This window comes from Pantherophis guttatus, chromosome 7 (assembly GCF_059756535.1).
Source record: "Pantherophis guttatus breed Tessera chromosome 7, ASM5975653v1, whole genome shotgun sequence".
NCBI lineage: Eukaryota > Metazoa > Chordata > Lepidosauria > Squamata > Colubridae > Pantherophis > Pantherophis guttatus.
The window spans coordinates 2,576,391-2,596,737 of NC_142069.1; the positions used below are offsets into that span (position 1 = coordinate 2,576,391).

The window sequence follows — 20,347 nt, forward strand, 5'->3', positions numbered from 1 at the left end:
CCTTTCCGGCCGAGGGAGCCTCCCTCCTGAATGTCTCATCCTGCGACTCACCTGGCAAACGGCCCCCAGGTGATCCAAAGGTGCTTTTTCCAAAAGACAATTGGGATTTCTCGGGTTTTTGTCTTTGAAAATGTTTCGCTCCTTGGCCAAGAAGCTTCTTTGGTTCTGATCAGAAGCTCCTTGGATGAGGAGCTAAACGTTTTCAAAGAAAAAAAAAAAGAGAAAGTCCAGTTGCCTTTTGGGAAAAGTTTTGATCTGAACCGAAGAAGCTTCTTGGACAAGGAGTGAAATGTTTTCAAAGAAAAAAAAAAAGAGAAAGTCCAGTTGCCTTTTGGGAAAGGTTTTGATCAGAGCCGAAGAAGCTTCTTGGACAAGGAGAGAAATGTTTTCAAAGAGAAAAAAAAGAGAGAAAGTCCAGTTGCCTTTTGGGAAAAGTTTTGATCAGAACCGAAGAAGCTTCTTGGATGAGGAGCGAAACGTCTTCAAAGAAAAAAAAATGAGAAAGTCCAGTTGCCTTTCGGGAAAGGTTTTGATCTGAACCGAAGAAGCTTCTTGGATGAGAAGCGAAACGTTTAATTTTGGTTTCTATTGCTTTCTTCATAATTTCTACCCTGGCATGAGACAGTGGCACGGTGCCGAAAATGCTGGATTAAGTCTAGGGAGATCCGGATTCAAATCTATCTTCAGACACGGGATGACTTTGTGAAGCCCCTCTCTCTGCCTAGCCTGCCCCACAACTCCCGTGAGAAAAGTGAGACACACATCACAAAGCGCAAATTAAATAGGCCCAGATTCTGTTATTTATTTTATACACAAACCGCACAAAATGTTAGAATGTGGGTTTTTCTTAATAAAGGGTTCCAGCTATGCAAGAAACGGACTTGTTGTCCAGCTGCGATACGGCTCTCGCCGGTGTATCTACGACCTCTGGTGTTTTAGGCGGTTGCCAACATACACAACTTAGTATTTAAGGCAGGAGTGTCCAGCTTTGTCAACTTTTAAAGCTGGCGGACTTCAACTCCCACAATTCCCCAGCTGGCCTATCTGCCTGGGGGAATTCTGGGAGTTGAAGTTCATCCTGCACGGGTGGCTAAGGAATTCTGGGAATTGAAGTCCAAACTGCATAGCTGTCTAGGGAATTCTGGGAGTTGAAAGTCCACCCGTCTTAAAAGTTGACAACGTTGGACACCCCTGACTTTGAGGCAAGCTCTCCCCGATTTTTCCCACCTGTCTCCAGAGGAAAGGCGATTTTTGACGTTTCGAATGACAGAATGGGGAATTAATTCATTAATTCATTAATTTTTTTGATGTGAATGTCGTCAGAGGGAATTCTGGGAGGCCTTTCTCTTCTCCATCTAAAAATAAGAAGTCAACCAGTGTCCCACTTCCATCCTAGTTGCTCCAAACAGGCCAAGTTTGGATTCAATTTGAACCCTGGGGAGTCAACGGATTTTCACGCGGAGCACGTAACGGGGGGGGGGGGGGTGGTGGTGTCGGGCCCTGGTGGAGTGCCAGGGGCCGATATTTGTGCTGGTGCCGAGAATGTCAAATCAGGTCCTCCCCCCTCAACAAATTCCTCCTTTGCAGAGGAGCAGGAGCAAGGAAGACCCAAATGCAACTCGGAGGATGAACCCAAGACGTCGCGTGGGGAAGGGATCTTCTCCACCTTGTTGCCGAACGGATCGAGCTCAGTTTTAAACTGGGAATTTCTCTGGGTTCAGCTGCAAGAGGTCGCCAGGCAACTGGGAACCAGCACAAGAGTTGTAGAAATGCTCAGGGGTCCCTGCCCACCTCCGAAGGGGGCAGGAAGATTTTTTTTTTTGGGAAGGCATCTTCTTCGGTGGGAGAGGGGCGACTGCCCGACGCTTCTGTCCGAGGATGGGGGAGAAGGTGAGACTGGACATGGGGAGGTGGTGTGTAATCGCTTCTCCCTGGGTCTCTTCTCCTATGTGACGTCCCTCCGGCTAACCGTACGGGTAGTGTTCCGCGGAGCCGACTCTGCACCGCCCCGACGCTGTCTTCAGGAGGAGCAGGCGGCTTCCCACTGGCGGAAAATCTGGAAGACTTTGCGGGATTTGGTCGAGAGACTCTGCAGCGGGGAGGAGATGGAGAGGGACGACTGAGAAAGTGGAGTGACATGGATGGCAAAGAAAGGCTAAGAGAGAAGCCGTTTGGTCTAGCAGCGGGCTAGAGAAACTGGGAGGCGGGGAGTTCTGGTTCCGCCCTAGACATGAAAACTGGCTGGGTGACTTTGGGCCAATGACCAGGAGATTATGAATTCTAGTCCTGCCTTAGGCATGAAAGCCAGCTGGGTGACTTTGAAAAGAAAAGCTAAGAGAGAACTTGTTTGGTTTAGTGGTGAAGGCAGCAGGCTAGAAACTGGGAGGCTATGAGTTCTAGTTCTGTTTTAGGCATGAGAGATGACTGGGTGACTTTGGGCCAATCACCAGGAGACGGGGAGTTCTAGTTCCACCTTAGGCATGAAAACTGGCTGGGTGACTTAGGGCCAATCACCAGGAGACAGGGAGTTCTAGTTCCACCTTAGGCATGAAAACTGGCTGGGTGACTTTGGGCCAATCACCAGGAGACGGGGAGTTCTAGTTCCACCTTAGGCATGAAAACTGGCTGGGTGACTTTGGGCCAATCACCAGGAGACAGGGAGTTCTAGTTCCACCTTAGGCATGAAAACTGGCTGGGTGACTTAGGGCCAATCACCAGGAGACGGGGAGTTTTAGTTCCACTTTAGGCATGAAAACTGGCTGGGTGACTTAGGGCCAATCACCAGGAGACGGGGAGTTTTAGTTCCACCTTAGGCATGGGTGACTTTGGGCCAATGACCAGGAGATTGTGAATTCTAGTCCTGCCTTAGGCATGAAAGCCAGCTGGGTGACTTTGAAAAGAAAAGCTAAGAGAGAACTGGTTTGGTCTAGTGGTGAAGGCAGCAGGCTAGAAACTGGGAGGCTATGAGTTCTAGTTGTCTTAGGCATGAAAGATGACCGGGTGACTTTGGGCCAATCACCAGAAGACGGGGAGTTCTAGTTCCACCTTAGGCATGAAAACTGGCTGGGTGACTTTGGGCCAATGACCAGGAGACTATAAGTTCTATTCCCACTTTAGGAATGAAAGCCAGCTGGGTGACTTTGACCCAATCACCAGGAGACGGGGAGTTCTAGTTCCACCTTAGGAATGAAACCTGGCTGGACGCTTTTCAGCGAAAACCACCAGGAGATGGTGAGTTCTAGTCCTACTTTAGGCATGAAAGCCAGCTGGGTGACTTTGGGCCAATCACTAGAAGATGGCGAGTTGTAGTCCCATCTTAGACATAAAAGATGAGTGAGTGACTATGGGCCAATCACCAGGAGGTGATGAGTTCTAGTCTCGCCTTAGGGATGAAATCTGGCTGGGTGACTTTGGGCCAATGACTAGGAGATGGTGAGTTCTAGTCCCACCTTAGGCAAGAGCTGGGTGAGGAATTCTGGGAATTGACGTCCACATGTCTTCAAGAGACCAAGACATGTTGAGAAATGTCATCCAAATCCTTCTGATCCAACTTTGTGACTGGCATCTGCAAAAGGCGGCATCTAACCAATTCTTGATGTACCTCCCAGAGTTGGATCAGAAGGAGTAGGACAAACTTTGTCTTCTGGTCCGGTGTTTTTCAACCTTGACCTCTTGAAGATGTGTGGACTTGTCTGAATGTAGAAGTTAAACTGGACTAGGGTTGGGGCTAGTTGGAACTGCGAAGAGGGTTTGCAATTTTACAATATGGATCTGTAGGCGTGGCAGAAACTGGGGGGGCGGAGTTAGACTGGGGGAATTCTGGGAATTGAAGTCCATAAGTCTCAAAGTTGCCAACGTCTGGTGTAGGCCAGACTGCTGCTGTAGGCCAAGTAGAGGACCACTGGTGGTCCTACTCACCTCCGACTCCAGATGGGCTGGCTTTTCCGACTGCTTGGAAGCCTGGAGAACTTTCAGGACCACTTGCCAGCCACGGTCTGCCTTCTCCTCCGAGGAGTCCCCTTTGGTCCCAAGCCCAGTTGCTTCCTTCACTTCGTTGATCCATGGGCACCAGTCACGGTGCTGGGCCAGGGGGTCAAAGAAAACCCGGGTCGATGAATCCTGTTCGGGGAGAAAACCAACCAGATTAAGTCGGGTAAGGAATGAACTCAACTTCACCTAAGCCAGAGGTCTCCAATAGTAGCCACTTTTAAGACTTGTGGGCTTCAACTCCCAGAATTCCTCATCCAGCCGTGCTGCGTTGAAGGCCACAAGACTTAAAAAGTGGCCAAGTTTGGAGACCCCTGACCTAAGCTAAGTAGATTCAGATGTTCATATATTCCATTCAAGGCTCCAGAAATGATCTTTAATGGGACCACTAGTTCTTGGATGGACCTGACCAAGCTTTCGATCTAAGACGTAGTGAAGAAAAATGGAACAGGAGATGAACGAGAAGGTATCTACCTAGCTTTCCTCAAACTGACATCCTTGTCTTGGGACTTCAACTTCTAATTGGCTGAGAATTCTGGGGGTTGAAGTCCAAAGCCTACTGTAGGCATCTGATGGGAACAACCTGATGGAGCTACTGACCAGTTAGGACCATATGGGTGAGATGTTGATTGCTACTGAAGACCGTATCATCCTATCTCTCCTCCATCTTCTCTTCTGCAGACTAAGGTCCTCTTTTCACCTTGCTTGATAGAACCTGGAACCATCTTGGTGGATCTTCTCTGGATGTGCTCCAGTTTGTTCACACCCTGTTTAGATTAAGGTGTCCAGAGACTGGACATGGAACTCCAAGTGAGATCTGACCAGGTGAAACAGAACGGGACTGCCGATTTTGGTGATATCTGATGCTTTACGTTCTTCTTCGTAATCCCTAAATCTTATTTGTCTTTTGGCTGAATCACCCCACTGGCTCACCTGGATCTCCAGGGTGACCTAGTCCATCAGGAATCCGGTAGCACCCGTTTCGATGAACGAGTGACTCATTCCCCAGTTATCTTCTTCTACATCCATTTCTTCCACCCGTTCTATTTTTTTTCCCTTTCCCCTTTTTTCCCATGTTTTAGAAAGCTCTCCAGATTATCTCCCTGTATCATTCTAGGAATTTCCCATTTTGTTGCACAGTAGGAATTTTTTTGCGATTTTTTTTTTAACTTGTCTTAATTACAGGTAGTCCTGGACTTATGACCGTCCGTTTTGTGAATGTCCAAAGTTACAATTATCCATGCTGGCTGGGGAATCCTGGGAGTTGAAGTCCACAAGTCTTAAAGTGGCCAAGTTTGGAGAATCCTGTATTAGATCTTTAGCCTTTGGAGGTAGGTCAGGCCAGGAAACATACTTTACGAGGAGCTTAGGCTTTGGGGGCATAAAAAGAGGAGCTTGAGCCGCTAACGTTTCCTGCCGTCCCCTCTTATACCAAAGAGAATCAAGGTGAGGCTATCTTGAGTTTCTTCCTCCTCCTTTAGAAGAGCTGAGGCTTCGATTCCAGTCTTTATGGACGGCTTTCCTACAGGTAATCCTCAACTTACAACCCTTCATTTAGTGACAGTTCAAAGTTACAACGGCACTGAAAAAAGGGACTTGCCATGGTCATGGTCTCATCAGCTCGAGACCCGCCTTAGGCATGAAAGCCGAGTGTTCCTGGCTCTATCACCAGGTGAGTTCTAGTCCCGCCTTAACTATGAAAACCAGTTGAGTGAGCTTGGGCAAATCACCGGGAGAAGGTGAGTTCTAGTCCCGCCTTAACTATGAAATCCAGTTGAGTGAGCTTGGGCCAATCACCGGGAGAAGGGGAGTTCTAGTCCCACCTTAACTATGAAAACCAGTTGAGTGAACTTGGGCCAATCACTGGGAGAAGGGGAGTTCTAGTCCCGCCTTAACCCTGAAAACCAGTTGAGTGAGCTTGGGCCAATCACCGGGAGAAGGGGAGTTCTAGTCCCACCTTAACTATGAAATCCAGTTGAGTGAGCTTGGGCCAATCACTGGGAGAAGGGGAGTTCTAGTCCCGCCTTAACCCTGAAAACCAGTTGAGTGACCTTGGGCCAATCACCGGGAGAAGGGGAGTTCTAGTCCCGCCTTAACTATGAAAACCAGTTGAGTGAGCTTGGGCCAATCACCGGGACAAGGGGAGTTCTAGTCCCACCTTAACTATGAAATCCAGATGAGTGACCTTGGGCCAATCACCGGGAGAAGGGGAGTTCTAGTCCCGCCTTAACTATGAAAATCAGTTGAGTTACCTTGGGCCAATCACTGGGAGAAGGGGAGTTCTAGTCCCGCCTTAACTATGAAATCCAGCTGAGTGAGTTTGGGCCAATCACTGGGAGAAGGGGAGTTCTAGTCCCACCTTAACTATGAAATCCAGTTGAGTGAGCTTGGGCCAATCACCGGGAGAAGGGGAGTTCTAGTCCCGCCTTAACTATGAAATCCAGCTGAGTAAGTTTGGGCCAATCACTGGGAGAAGGGGAGTTCTAGTCCCACCTTAACTATGAAATCCAGTTGAGTGAGCTTGGGCCAATCACCGGGAGAAGGGGAGTTCTAGTCCCACCTTAACTATGAAATCCAGCTGAGTGACTTGTCCCTCCCACTCTATCACCCCAACCCACCCCAGCAGGATTGTTGTTGTGGGGAAAAGAGGAAGAAGAAAGCGGATTCGATATATGTGCCACCTCGAGTTGTTTATAAAAGTAACGAAAGTGGGATACAAATAAATAAGTGAAAGAATTAGGCACACTCACCGAACTGCTGGAGGAGTACAGGCGTGGCCGCTTGGCTCTCCGGTGGGGGCTGGACGGCACTTCGGCCCCCAGGCCGCAGACTTCCCCGTGGCCCATGCTGCGAGTCACAGGCCGGCTCCGGGTGGTGGGGCTGGCTGCTTCGGCCTCGGGGCGCTCACTGAAGCTGTCCCCGCCCCGCGTGCGGCTGATCACTGGGGACGGACTCTTCTCACGCTGCAGGAAAAGGAAGATGACAGTGTCAACCCTGAAACTGGCCCGACCGAGGCCCTTTTGAGGCTTCAGCGTTACCAATTGGAGCTGGGGGATAAGGGAGCGGGAAATTCAGATAGATGGGGTTTTGTAGCCAAAACAAAATACTTTCTCCTGGGAACCAAGGTCATTCCCACAGGGGGTCGGAGAGAGGAGGAGTGAAGTTACCTGGTGTTGTGACCTAGGCTTCCTGAATCATTAAAACACAGGAGTAGTCCCAAAAACCTCTTATTGCAACAGCTGTGAATTACGTTCATTCACAGCTGAGTCCCAATTAGTTGCAAAAAAGTCCTTCGGCATAATCACCAACCTTTATCTCCCTTGACATGCTGCCAAAACACCTACTTGGCAAAGCCCCACGGAGTCCAGAATCAAACAGAGATGCCGACTGGGAACAGAATTAACAACGTTGCTTTCCTGCAAAGAGCCCATGTGCCTTTGCTCTACTTAGAAACCTTTGGGATAACCCTGACCTGAAAGACTGAGGATCTCCATAGACTTCAAGAATCGAGGCTCCGCACCTCAGGATCTTTCCTCAAAAATTGACCCTTCCTCCAGCTTCAAACGTTACCTGCTCCGAGCCCAGAGGGACACTGTTATCCTGACTCCGGGTGATCATGCGTCGTGGGGAGGTGGGCCCCAGGGAGGGTTTCTCGGCCGCAAGGGCAACGTTGGAGGGGTTCTCCAGCTCGGTCTCCGTCGACTCCATTTGGTGAAAACTCCACAGCCCCACTTTCCTTATGCAACGGCAGCAGCTGATCAAGGGGAGATGGACGGATCCAGAGGGAGGTCTAGGAAAAAGATAAAACCCCGCCCCCCCAAAATTAACTGAGGGTCCAAAGCCAATCCGCTTCACGCAAAGCACAATTTAAATACCACCTACGTCACAGTAAGAACTCGACTTACAACCACAGCTTAGCCCAGTGATGGTGAACCTTTTCGGCACTGAGCACCGAAAAGGTCACATGGAAATGTCGTGCGCGCACTCGTTGGGGGCCACACGCCGGAAAAGCCGAACTTCCGGGTTCTACTGTGCATGCATGCCCGATGATCAGCTGGCCAGCGGCATGCACAGGCCGGTTTTCGGCATTGCCGGGTGCGCAAAGGGATCGTGCTCCGGAAAAGCCGAACTTCCGGTTTCTACTGTGCATGCATGCCTGATGATCAGCTGGCCGGCGGCATGCACAGGCCGGTTTTCGGCATTGCCGCGTGCGCGAAGGGATCGTGCTCCGGAAAAGCCGAACTTCCAGGTCCTATTGTGCATGTGTGCCCGATGATCAGCTGGCTGGCGGCATGCACAGACTGGTTTTCGGCATTGCTGCCTGCATGAAGGGATCATGCTCCGGAAAAGCCGAACTTCCGGTTTCTACTGTGCATGCGCGCCTGACAATCAGCTGGCTGGAGGCATGTACAGGCCGGTTTTCGGCATTGTCACATGCGCGAAGGGATCATGCTCCGGAAAAGCCGAACTTCCAGGTTCTACTGTGCATGCGCGCCTGACGATCAGCTGGCTGGCGGCATGCACAGGCCGGTTTTCGGCACTGCTGTATGCATGAAGGGATCGCGTTCTGGAAAAGCCAAACTTCCTGGTTCTGGCATGCATGTGCACCCAACAGTCAGCTGGCTGGTGTGCATGCACACAGCAGTTTTCAGTGCTGCCGCACGGGCGAAGAACAACTGATCGTCGAGCGGGCATGCGTGCCAGAAACACAAACAGGCAAGGCCGTGCGTGCTGGGCAACATGGCTTCACGTGCCACTTTGGGCACGCGTGCCATAGGTTCGCCATCACGGGCTTAGCCCAACATGTTCGGTTGCTATGCAAGACAGCTGTTCGGGGAGTGCTGGCCCATTTGACAACCTTCCTTGCTGCCGTCGTTAAGCGAAGCACTTGCACTTGCATAGTAACCCAGTTGTTAAGCGAATCTAGTTTCCCCATCGACTCGGCTCATCAGAAGGTCTGCAAAAGGGGATGGCTTTGACTCTGGGACACTGTAACCGTCTTAAGTACATGCCAGTTGCCAAGCTTTTGAATTTCGATCACGTGACCAATGGTCGCAAGTGTGAAAAAAGGGATCCCAAGTCCCTTTTTTCAGTGCCGTTGTAACTTCAAACGGTCACTAAACGAACTGTTTGTAAGTCGAGAACTAACTGTATTGTGTACATTTTTCAAACACTGGTATACTTTGTTACACCACGACTGAGCCCGGAATTGTAGAGTTGTTAAGTTGTGATGATCCTTAAGTGGGTTCATCATGTGACATCCCCCCCCAATTTTACCACCTGTTTCGTGGTGGTCGTTAAGCGAAGACGGTGGCCCTAACGCAAATCTGCCAGGCGTTAAAGAGAATCGTGGTGTGAATGTATGTTGTCTCCATTCTTATTTTATTATTTTTATTTTTTTTCTCTTATATTGTGCTTTCATCTCCTTGAGTTGCCGTGGGCGAGCAGGCGGCAATGTAAAATTTCTAAATAATAAATAAATGATAAAATCAATCCGTTTTCCGCAGGTGGAGTGGTGCAGTGTGGCCTAGAGGTGGAGCTCCCGCCTCACAACCAGGCGGCTGCGAGTTCGATCCTAGGTAGAGGCAGATATTTCTCTCTCTGGGCACCGTGAGAATAGATCTGCCGAAAAAAACTCGGCACTGGTGACAGGAAAGGCAACCGGCCAGTAAACACTCGGCTCCATTCGGGTTGCCCAGACTCCACCCCAATGCAAGGGATTATGGGATCATTAAAAGATGATGACGAATCCAGTTTCCGTCGGAGGGTTGTTGTTTTTTTTGCCAGAGGTTAAAAATAAAGGATATTTTGGGGCACACACACACACAAAAAAATTGGAATTTTCTTTTTCCCGATTCTAATTTTCCACTTACCTGCCGGACCAGCCGCAAAGGGCCAGGATGGAAGCTGTGATGTGGACTTGAAGGAGGTCGGAAGGCTGCTTGGCTGACGTCTTCTCGCCTTCGGTTTTGCAGCTCTCCTGCTCCTCTTCCTCTTCCTCCTCCTCGATCAACTGCAAGAGGAAGCTGACCTTCTCTTCCGTCAGGGACTGAGAAGCAAACAGACTAAATCAATCTCTCAATCTCCCCCCCAAAATGGCCTCTTCTTGGTAGGCGAACACGATTTCCAGAACTTTCCAGAAGTTTCAAGGCTAAGAGAGATGCCCAACCTGCTGTTGTTGTTGTTTTTGTCTTTTAGTGACCCCGTAATCCCTTGCATCGGGGTGGAGTCTGGGCAACTGAATGGAGGTGAGTATTTACTGGCCGGATGCCCTTCCTGTCACCAATGAGGAGTTTTGTTCAGTAGATATATTCTCATGGTGCCCAGAGAGAGAAATATCTGCCTCTACCTAGGATCGAACTCACAGCCTCCTGATTGTGAGGCGAGAGCTCCACCTCTAGGCCACACTGCACCACTCATGCCCAACCTGCTGTTCCGGGAATGAAACATTCTGGAGAAATCCAGAATGTTCTGTCACCACTTTGATGTTCCAAAGAGGGTTTGGAAATACAGATAGTCCTCAACTTACAACAGTTCGGTTAGTGACTTTTTAAAAGTCAAAAATGTAACTTCTGACCGTTTTACATAGTTATGACTTTGGAAGCCTCCTCAGGATGGTGGGGTCAAAATTCAGATGCTAGACAACTGGTTCATAGTTACGACGGTGGGATTGTTCCCGGGGGCTACACGATCCCCTTCTGCGACCTTCTGACAGCCGAGTCAAGGGGGGAAAGCCGGATTCACTTAACAACCAGGCTACTGATATCAACTGCAGCGATTCACTTAACAACGGTGGCATGAAAAGTCGTAAAAATGAGGCAAAACTCGCTTAACAAACGCCTCACTGAACGACAGAAACGTTGGGCTCCGTTGTGGTCGTAAGTCGAGGACTGCCTGTATTTTATTTCTTCCTTAAATTTATAGAGCTGCCTATCTCACAGATGTAACTCCGAGTTGATCACGGAAGTATCCAAAAAAAAAAACCAATAAAACTATTAAAAAACCCTCCAAAACTCAGTAGAGCAAAAATCCCAGGGCAGCATCTTCCATAAATCTTTAAACCCAACATCAGCTCACTTAACGCATAATATAGTCCTCACGTTACAACCGTCATAACTCATGAGGATCGCAAAATATTCAGTCGCGTCCACCGGCCCAATCTGGTCATGAAGCAAAGGCCACGGTCACAAAATGAATCCGTTTCCCCCAAAGGGCATTTTCTTTTAAGTGGAAACCAGAACTAAATACCATTTTTTTGGGAGGATGTGTGTGCAAAACTGTCCTAAAATGTGATCAGGTGACGACCGGATGCGGCAAAAGGTAAATTTGGCCCAGATGCTAAATGCTCAAAGAATGGTCACATGATCGCAAGGGGAGGGGGCAATGGACAGGGACTGTTGAAACATGGAATCTGGGTGGAAAATCACCCCCAGGGAGGTCTGTCGGGACTTTGAACGGTCACTAAGTGAACGGTCGTAAACCAAGGACTACCTGTATGCTCACTCTTGTGGCTGTGGTTAGTTTATTGTCCCCAGATAGATCAGGCCCTTGAATGGGATGCTGGAAACTCCCTTCCCGTCACCTTTCTGGACAGGATGATTGATTAAGGGACTGGGATACATATATAAACATGTATATATTATGTACAGGCGTAGGCAAAGATAAGATAAAATAGGTAAGATAGATAACCTTTATTGTCATTTTTTTACTGGGAGCACCCTGGCACACATTAAAAATTTTATTACCTGCTCTCAAAAGGAGGATATATGTGTGTTTGTGTGTGCACGTGTGTATACACACACATATGCACCTTTTTATTTTATTTTTATTTATTTTTATTTATCAAATTTCTATACCGCCCTACTCCCAGGGGACTCAGGGCGGTGAACAGCCAAGATAAAATACAGATAATACAAACATTAAAAGTCAAAGAGGGTGAAAATCTGGGTGCGTTTTATACTCCGAATGTAGCCCTGCCCAGCTTCTCAAACGGAGGTTTCAGAGGCTGAAAAAAGCATCAGAAACAAAGCTTCAGAAAAAAAAAGCCCCCAAACAGCTTCAGAAAAAAAGCCTCCAAACAGAGCTTCAGAGGCTTTTTTTCTGAAGCTGTTTCGGAGGCTTTCAGAGGCAGGAAAAAAAGTTTTCCAGTTTCAGAGGCAGAAAAAAAAGCAAAAAGAAAGCAAGGCACAGAGTTCACAACCAACAAAACCTGTTGCTAAAATTCATCTCTGGGGACACCTGATTGGGGGTATTCCGGGAGGCCGATCCACCTGCCAATCAGCTTTGTTCTTATTTTCCTCCCCAAAAACTAAGGTGTGTCTTATACTCTGAAAAATACAGTATGTATATATACATATGTGTGTATATGTATGTATGTATGTATGTATATGTATATACACTCACACACACACATATACATACATACATACACATACATACACACATACATATGTAAAAATATGTATATACATGTGTGTGTGTATATGGGTATGCATATTAAAACACTCTGCTAGCTCCATTCAGTTGCCCAGATTGGCTGCCTGTTGGGAGACTAGAATGGCAGCAAAAGGTTAAAGAGAAAGACACATAAAGCTACGAAAAAGAAAGAAAAACAAATATTTGTGTATGTGTATACATATGTATATACACACACACACACATATATATGTATAAAGGGACACGGTGGCTCCGTGGCTAAGACACTAAGCTTGTTGATCGAAAGGTCAGCAGTTCAGCGGTTCGAATCCCGAGCACCGCATAACGGGGTGAGCTCCCGTGACTTGTCCCAGCTTCTGCCAACTTAGCAGTTCGAAAGCACATAAAAAAAATGCAAGTAGAAAAATAGGGACCACCTTTGGTGGGAAGGGAACAGCGTTCCGTGCGCCTTTGGCGTTGAGTCATGCCGGCCACATGACCACGGAGACGTCTTCGGACAGCGCTGGCTCTTCGGCTTTGAAACGGAGATGAGCACCGCCCCCTAGAGTCAGGAACGACTAGCACGTATGTGCAAGGGGAAACTTTACCTCATACATATGTACATATACATACATGCATATGCACACATACATGTGTGTGTAGCATGTGGATACATGTGTGTTATGTATGTGTATAGGTAGATATATATATCCTTCTTTTGAGAGCAGGCTAATAGAATTTCATTTTCAATGTGTGCCAGTCTGCTCAAAGTAAAAAATGACAATAAAAGTTACCTTATCTTTTTACCTTATCTCATCCCCAGGAGCTTACCACATTTTTGAGGCTGTCTGGCTTCAGGGAGGGCAGCTGGAGCTGCAGCTGGCACAGATTTTGGAAGCGTTCCAGGAAGTCGCTGAAAAGAGCCCGGGGTTCCTCCACCAGCAGCACCGAAAACCGATCTGGTCCGAAAGAAGCAAACGAGAGGTTTTCCTCGACTTACGACCACAATGGAGCCTGACATTTTCTGTGGCTAAGTGAGAATGCCCCCCAGAAAATGGTGGAGTCAGCCTACACACCTGGAAGACCTCGTGTCCAGGTGTGACCCAACCTTGCGGTTCCTTTCTCCTTTCTTACCTGGGCAAGGACTGTCTGGCCAGAAGCAGAACTTTTCGTGAGCTCCCAGCAAGGCCTTCTGCAGCTCCAGACACCTCTCCTTATCTAGGATGCAAAGATGCCTGATGAACAGCAGAATCACAATCCGACCGGCACAAGGCAGAACATTTTTAAAGATGTCTCTAAACCAAGTCACAGTAACATCTCGTCCGGCAATTAATCAAGCAAATATTTGTAATTCACGGACCTTGGGGCTCTCTAGGCTTGGTGGGTTTTTTTAAAAAGATGTTTAATCAATGCTAGAAGGGTGTGGGGTTTGAGGAGGAGGAGGAGGAGGGTTGTAGGGTCCTGTTGTGGCTCCGTTACCTGAGCCTGTGTCATCGGCAGGAGAGGACTCCGAGAGTGAAGGGGATCCCTCTCCAAGACCCTCCTCTCTGGCAATGCCTTCGGTGTCCGCCGAAGGGCAAGAGATAGGGCTGGGGCCAAGCACGTCCACGCAGCCACAGATGGACAGTGATGAGGGTAATGAGTCTTGGCTGGATCCATGCCAGCGTCGCAGAGATAAGTGCGTGCAACAGAAGAAAAGGCGTGCCCGAGATTAGGCTGAGTCACTGGACTACACCCCACAGGGTATAAAAGGGAGCGTGGTGGCCAGTCAAACCTTGTGACGAACAAAGCTGAAAGCTTCCATTGCCGGACTTTTGTTATAGACTTTGCTGGATTATCTCTGGACTTGACTGACTCTGTAATTATTGAGCTGTTTCCTTTGATGTACCAGAAGCGGGGAGAAGTTATCTCTCCTCTTCGTAAGTAATAAACTCTTGGCAGGCAGCCACTAGGTTGTTGCCAAGTTCCATTATCATAAGGAAAAGGATTTTGCCGGCTGGTTTGGTCTTTAACTCTTGAACGTCTGTTGGTGTGTGTGTGTGGGGTTGGGGACAGAACAGGTCCTTAATGCTCTGAGCTTGGTGCTTTTCTTGGAGATGTTTCATTACCAAGCTAGATAACATCATCAGTGCTAGAAGGAGTAGGGGGGAGGAGGATGGTTGTAGGGTCCTTAATGCTCTGAGCTTGGGGCTTTTCTTGGAGATGTTTCATTACCAAGCTAGATAACATCATCAGTGCTAGAAGGAGTAGGGGGGAGGAGGATGGTTGTAGGGTCCTTAATGCTCTGAGCTTGGGGCTTTTCTTGGAGACGTTCCATGACCCATCACAGACACAGAGGAGGATCGGCTGCTGACCAGCAGTGGTGTTGTTAGTCAGCAGATCCTCCTCTGTGTTGGTGCAAGCAGGCAGCTCTCCCCCAATGCCCGAGGGTCCTGGGACAGCATCGTCCTCAGCCCCCTGGTGTACCTTCCCTGTTGGACAGTCCCAGTTCCAACTCCCAACTTCTAGCTAAGAAAAACCAAAAGGACACATATAAACTGGGGGAAACCAGGCTTAATAGCAGTGACTGTGAGAGGGATCTTGGAGTCAGCTAAATATGAGCCAGCTGTGTGGAGCGGCAGCTAAAAAAGCCAACGCAATCCTCAACTGCATTAACAGAGGGATATAATCAAGATCAAATGAAGTACTAATACCACTCTATAAAGCCTTAGTAAGACCACACCTAGAGTACTGCATGCAGTTTTGGTCCCCATACTATTAAAAAAAGATGTTGAGACTTTAGAAAAAGTGCAGAGAAGAGCAACCAAGAGGATGAGGGGACTGGAGGCTAAAACATACGATGAACGGTTGCAGAAACTGGGCCTGGCTAGTCTAGTGAAGAGCAGGACCAGGGGAGACAGGAGAGCATCTTCCAATATTTGAGGGGCTGCCACAGAGAGGAGGAAGGGGGTCAAGCTATTTTCCAAATCACCTGAAGGCCAGACAAGGAATAATGGATGGAAACTGAATAAGGAGAGATTCAACCTGGAAATAAGGAGGAATTTTCTGACAGTGAGAACAATCCACCAATGGAACAGAAGTTGCCTTCGAAAGTTGTGGGAGTTTCATCACTGGAGACTTTCAAGCAAAGATTGGACTGCCATTTGTCAGAAATGGTGTAGGGTCTCCTGCTTGAGCGGGGGGTTGGACTAGATGACCTCTAAGGTCCGTTCCAATAATCTGTTATCCTCCTCCGAACCAGGCTCTGAGGGGGCCATGACAACAGCCAAAGGGCCAGATGTGGTCTGGGGGGGGTGTCCCTAAAAGAGATTAAAAGTCTCTTTTAATCTCTAAAACAAAACGCCCCATCTGTGAAGTCACAATCACAAGGTGGTGCAAAACGCCCCATCCAGAGTTACCGCGTGCCAAGATGGGCAATTCATTTTGCAAACCTGCCAACCAACAAATCCCGTTTCCATTGGCCTTCCAGATGTTAAGAGTCTGGGCCCCGCAACAGACTTACATTTGCTGAAGTCGAACGCCAGCTGCAGACTGGCGCAGAGGTACGCTTGGCAGCTGGAGCATTTCAACATGTCGCACTCCACGTTGGTCCATCCGTACTTGGCGCAGATCAGGGGCGACAGCTCGTGGGGTTTGCCTGCCCACTTGAGGGAGTGTTTGGCGTTAAGGAGCCTGGATAGCTCAACAGATTAAGCACTGTAATTTAACACCAGCTGTCTGCAATTAAAGTAAGATCGAATCTCACCAGGCTCAAGGTTGACTCAGCCTTCCATCCTTTCTAAGGTAGGTAAATTGAGGACCCAGTTTGTGGGGGCAATAAGCTGACTTTGTATAAATATACAAAAGGATGAAGGCTATTGCTTAACGCACTGTAAGCCGCCCTGAGTCTCCGGAGAAGGGCGGCATATAAATCAAATTAAAAAAAAAAAAAAAGGAAAGCCACTCGAGATTTGGGGGAGGGGGGGGTGTTATGAAAAATCTGGCCTTCCTATCAACTTCTATAGGCCAGCATGAAATATTACCCAATCCTCCCAGCTCTCAATACAGGCAGTCCTCGACTTACGACAGTTCATTTCGTGACCGCTCAAAGTTCAGTTACAATATCGCTGAAAGAAAATGACAGAGGGCCATTTTTCACACTTAAAATCACTGTGCCCCAGGGCCACGCAATATACATTCGGATGCTACTGACTCACATTTATTTTTTTAATAGTTTATTTCTATATTTTAAGAACCGGCTCACATTTATGACGGTCGCAGTGTCCTGGGGTCATGTGATTCCCCTTTTGCGACATTCTGACAAGCCAAGTCAATGGGGAAACCGGATTCACTGCAGTGGTTTCCCTTAGCAGATGGGGCAAGGAAAGTCATAAAATGAAGCAAAACTGACTTAACAGATTTCTCACTTAACGACATACATTTTGGGCTCAATTGTGATCGTATGTTGAGGACTACCTGTATCTGGACAGCTCCTAGCTGGAAGGGGAAGAGAAACAATTGAGAAAAACCACTTTTTATTGGGAATAGCACCTCCCACTTTAAATGCAGGTAGTCCTTGACTTAAAACCATTCATTTAGTGACTGTTCGAAGTTACAATGGCACTGAAAAAAGTAACTGGTGACTGATTTTCACATGACTGTTGCAGCAGCTCCACCGTCACGTGATCAAAATTCAGACAGCTTAACAACTGACTCATATTTATGACGGTAGCAGTGTCCTGGGGTCCTGTATCCTCTTTTGCGAACTTCTGACCAGCAAGGTCAATGGGGAATCCACATTCACTTAACAACCACGTGACTTATTTAACAACTTCAGTGATTCATTTAACCACTGTGGCCAGAACGGACGTAAAATGGGGCAAAACTCACTTAACCGTCTCGCTTAGCAACAGAAATCTGGGGCTCCAATGTGGTCATAAGTCGAGGACTACCTGTATATTTTGTTTCCTCTAGGCAACACCCCTCCCGCCAAAAGGAAGCAGCTCTAGAATAATTGGGACTCAAAGGATATGGTGAATGTTTCGACTCGGCTGTAGAAAGCATCTTTGCTAGTGGATTCAAAATGCGGCTCGTTGGTCTGGGGAGATCCATTGGCCACCTCACCGAAGACAGAGGCATCTTTTCTGAAACGCAAGCGAGAGGATTCAGAGAAATGATTTTCAATTCACAAGAGCGAGAAGTAGTAGTTTCTCTCCCACCTCCTTCTTTCAGGGACCCCTAAAAGTGTGTAAAATTAACCTGTGGTAGAGGAATACAGTGATGGAATTTTTGAATTGGGCTTGGACCTTGGAGGCCATTCAGTCTGACCCCCTGCTCAGGGCAGAATTGGAATGGAAACTCCCCAAATGAAAGGCTGCTTCGTCCTAGTTCTTAGGCTTTCATGGCTAAGGCAGAACTAGAACTCACAGTCTCCTGGTGACTGACTCAAAGACACCCAGCTGGCTTTCATACCTAAGGTGGGACTAGAACTCACTGTCCTCTGGTGATTGGCCCAAAGTCACCCAGTCAGCTTTCATGCTTAAGGCGGGACTAGAACTCACTGTCTCCTGGTGACTGGCCCAAATTCATCCAGCCAGCTTTCCTGTCTTAAGACAATACTAGAACTCACCAGCTCCTGGTGATTGGCCCAAAGTCACCCAGCCTCTTTCATGCTAAGGTGGGACTAGAACTCCCTGTCTCCTGGTGATTGGCCCAAACTCACCCAGGCAGCTTTCATACCTAAGGCAAGACTAGAACTCACTGTTCCCTGGTGATTGGCCCAAAGTCACCCAGCCTCTTTCATGCCTAAGGCAGGACTAGAACTCCCCGTCTCCTGGTGATTGGCCCCTAGTCACCCAGCCAGCTTTCATACCTAAGGCAGGACTAGAACTCCCTGTCTCCTGGTGATTGGCCCAAACTCACCCAGGCAGCTTTCATACCTAAGGCAAGACTAGAACTCACTGTTCCCTGGTGATTGGCCCAAACTCACCCAGCCTCTTTCATGCCTAAAGCAGGACTAGAACTCCCTGTTTCCTGGTGATTGGCCCAAATTCACCCAGCTGGCTTTCCTGTCTTAAGTCAATACTAGAACTCACTGTCTCCTGATGTTTGGTCCAAAGTCCCCTCTGTATTGCCTAAGGTGGGACTAGAACTTACCGTCTCCTGGTGATTGGCCCAAAGTCACCCAGCTTGCTTTCATGCCTAAGGCGGGACTAGAACTCCCCGTCTCCTGGTGATTGGCCCAAACTCACCCAGCTTCTTTCATGTCTAAGGTGGGACTAGAACTCACCGTCTCCTGGCGATTGGCCCAAACTCACCCAGCCACCTTTCCTACCTTAAGCCAATACTAGAACTCACCGTCACCTGGGTTCTATCCCAGCACTTTCCCAAGCCGTCCTTCTAATTCAGAGGTCTTCAAACTTGGGCCGCTTGAAGGCTGGTGGACTTCAATTCCCAGAATTCTCCAGCCAGCATAGTCCACCAGCCTTCAAGCGGCCCAAGTTTGGGGACCCCTACTCTAATTGAACCCCAATGAAAACAATGGTCCACGGCGTCCCCATCAACCCCCCAACCCCTTCCCCTCACCCAATCCCGTCCCCCCCCCGACCTCCCAGGCCCACAACCCGCCTCTCCTCCCCATCCGCCTGGGACGAAGCCATTGGGCGGTGGGAGTCGGGGGTGGGGTGGGGGGGATCTCTCCGTCCTTCCGCGCTCACTTGTCCTGCTGCCCGGCTTCCTCCGGGGCGATCCCTTCGTCGATCAGCTCCCGCACCTTCTGCGGCGTGATGGCCGGGGACTTCGGCTTGGGGGTCGCCAGGGCGCCGCTCTCGTTGTCCGGGGCAACAGCAGCAGCAGCAGCAGCAGCAACCGCCGCGGGGCTGGGCGCCGCCATCTTGGTCCGTCCTTAGAAAGCGTTCCCCCAGCCAACCGAAGACCGGAAGCGGAAGTTCCGGGGAATCTTCGTTCCTACCTGGCTCAACGGCTTGATTCAGACGTCCTTGACTGGCCCGTTACAAAACAATGCCTCGGGCGGGGCGGGAAATAGGAGGGGGGGGCTATAAATTGAAAAATCCTCTCCTTTTCTGCCCCCTTACAAAACAATGCCTGGGGCTGGACATGAGGAGGGGGGGCTATAGATTGAAAAAACGTCTCCTTTTCTGCCCCCTTACAAAACAATGCCTGGGTCTGGAAATGAGGAGGGGGGCTATAGACTGAAAAAAAGTCTCCTTTTCTGTCCCCTTACAAAACAATGCCTGGGGCTGGAAATGAGGAGGGGGGCTACAGACTGAAAAAAAGTCTCCTGCCCCCTTACAAAACAATGGCTGGGGCTGGAAATGAGGAGGGGGGGCTATAGATTGAAAAAAAGTCTCCTTTTCTGCCCCCTTACAAAACAATGCTTGGGTCTGGAAATGAGGAGCGGGGGCTATAGATTGAAAAAAAGTCTCCTTTTCTGCCCCCATGCAAAACGATGCCTGGGTCTGGATATGAGGAGGGGGGCTATAGATTGAAAAAAAGTCTCCTTTTCTGCCCCCTTACAAAACGATGCCTGGGGCTGGAAATGAGGAGGGGGGCTATAGACTGAAAAAAAGTCTCCTTTTCTGCCCCCTTACAAAACAATGCTTGGGTCTGGAAATGAGGAGGGGGGGCTATAGACTGGGGGAAAAAAAGTCCTCCAATTCAGTTGATCCCACCGATGCCTGATTGTACGTGCCAATGAATGCCAATGCCCTGCCAACTAATTTCTGAGATTGACAGCTTAATATACCTGGAGGGCGCCCGATTGGGGAAAGTCCCTGGTTTAGTACAAGCCACCAGCCATACTTTTTTTTTTTTTTTTGCAAATATTTTTATTCTGTTTCATAAACCTTCAAACACAAACTCACATTAAAAAAAGGGGGATAAAGATATGTATCTACTTATCTAGTTTCTTCTATTGGTAAGGATCTTTCTTTGAGGGGGGGGCAGT

The 20,347-nt window shown here is 48.6% G+C and overlaps 1 protein-coding gene across 1 annotated transcript; it reads right to left on the minus strand.

Annotated features, from left to right (window-relative positions):
* Positions 1-777: 777 nt before the first annotated feature.
* Positions 778-19,608, minus strand: ZC3HC1 (zinc finger C3HC-type containing 1). The gene is made up of 10 exons (XM_060689351.2): positions 19,098-19,608; positions 17,414-17,525; positions 15,905-16,055; positions 13,537-13,620; positions 13,234-13,361; positions 9,861-10,036; positions 7,558-7,777; positions 6,738-6,950; positions 3,919-4,119; positions 778-2,089 (listed from the first exon to the last, which is right to left on the minus strand). Exons 1-10 carry the CDS (start codon positions 19,271-19,273, stop codon positions 2,021-2,023), a joined length of 1,530 nt encoding a protein of 509 aa, XP_060545334.2. The 5' UTR covers positions 19,274-19,608; the 3' UTR covers positions 778-2,020.
* Positions 19,609-20,347: the final 739 nt, after the last annotated feature.

Coding starts and splice junctions, on each gene's coding strand:
- ZC3HC1 (XM_060689351.2), bottom strand. CDS start 19,273: ATGGCGGCGCCCAGCCCCGCGGCGGTTGCTGCTGCTGCTGCTGCTGCT. Junction 16,056..17,413: donor GCCGAGTCGAAACATTCACC/ATATCCTTTGAG, acceptor AACGCCAAACAC/TCCCTCAAGTGGGCAGGCAA. Junction 13,362..13,536: donor GCCAGACAGTCCTTGCCCAG/GTAAGAAAGGAG, acceptor CTTTCGGACCAG/ATCGGTTTTCGGTGCTGCTG.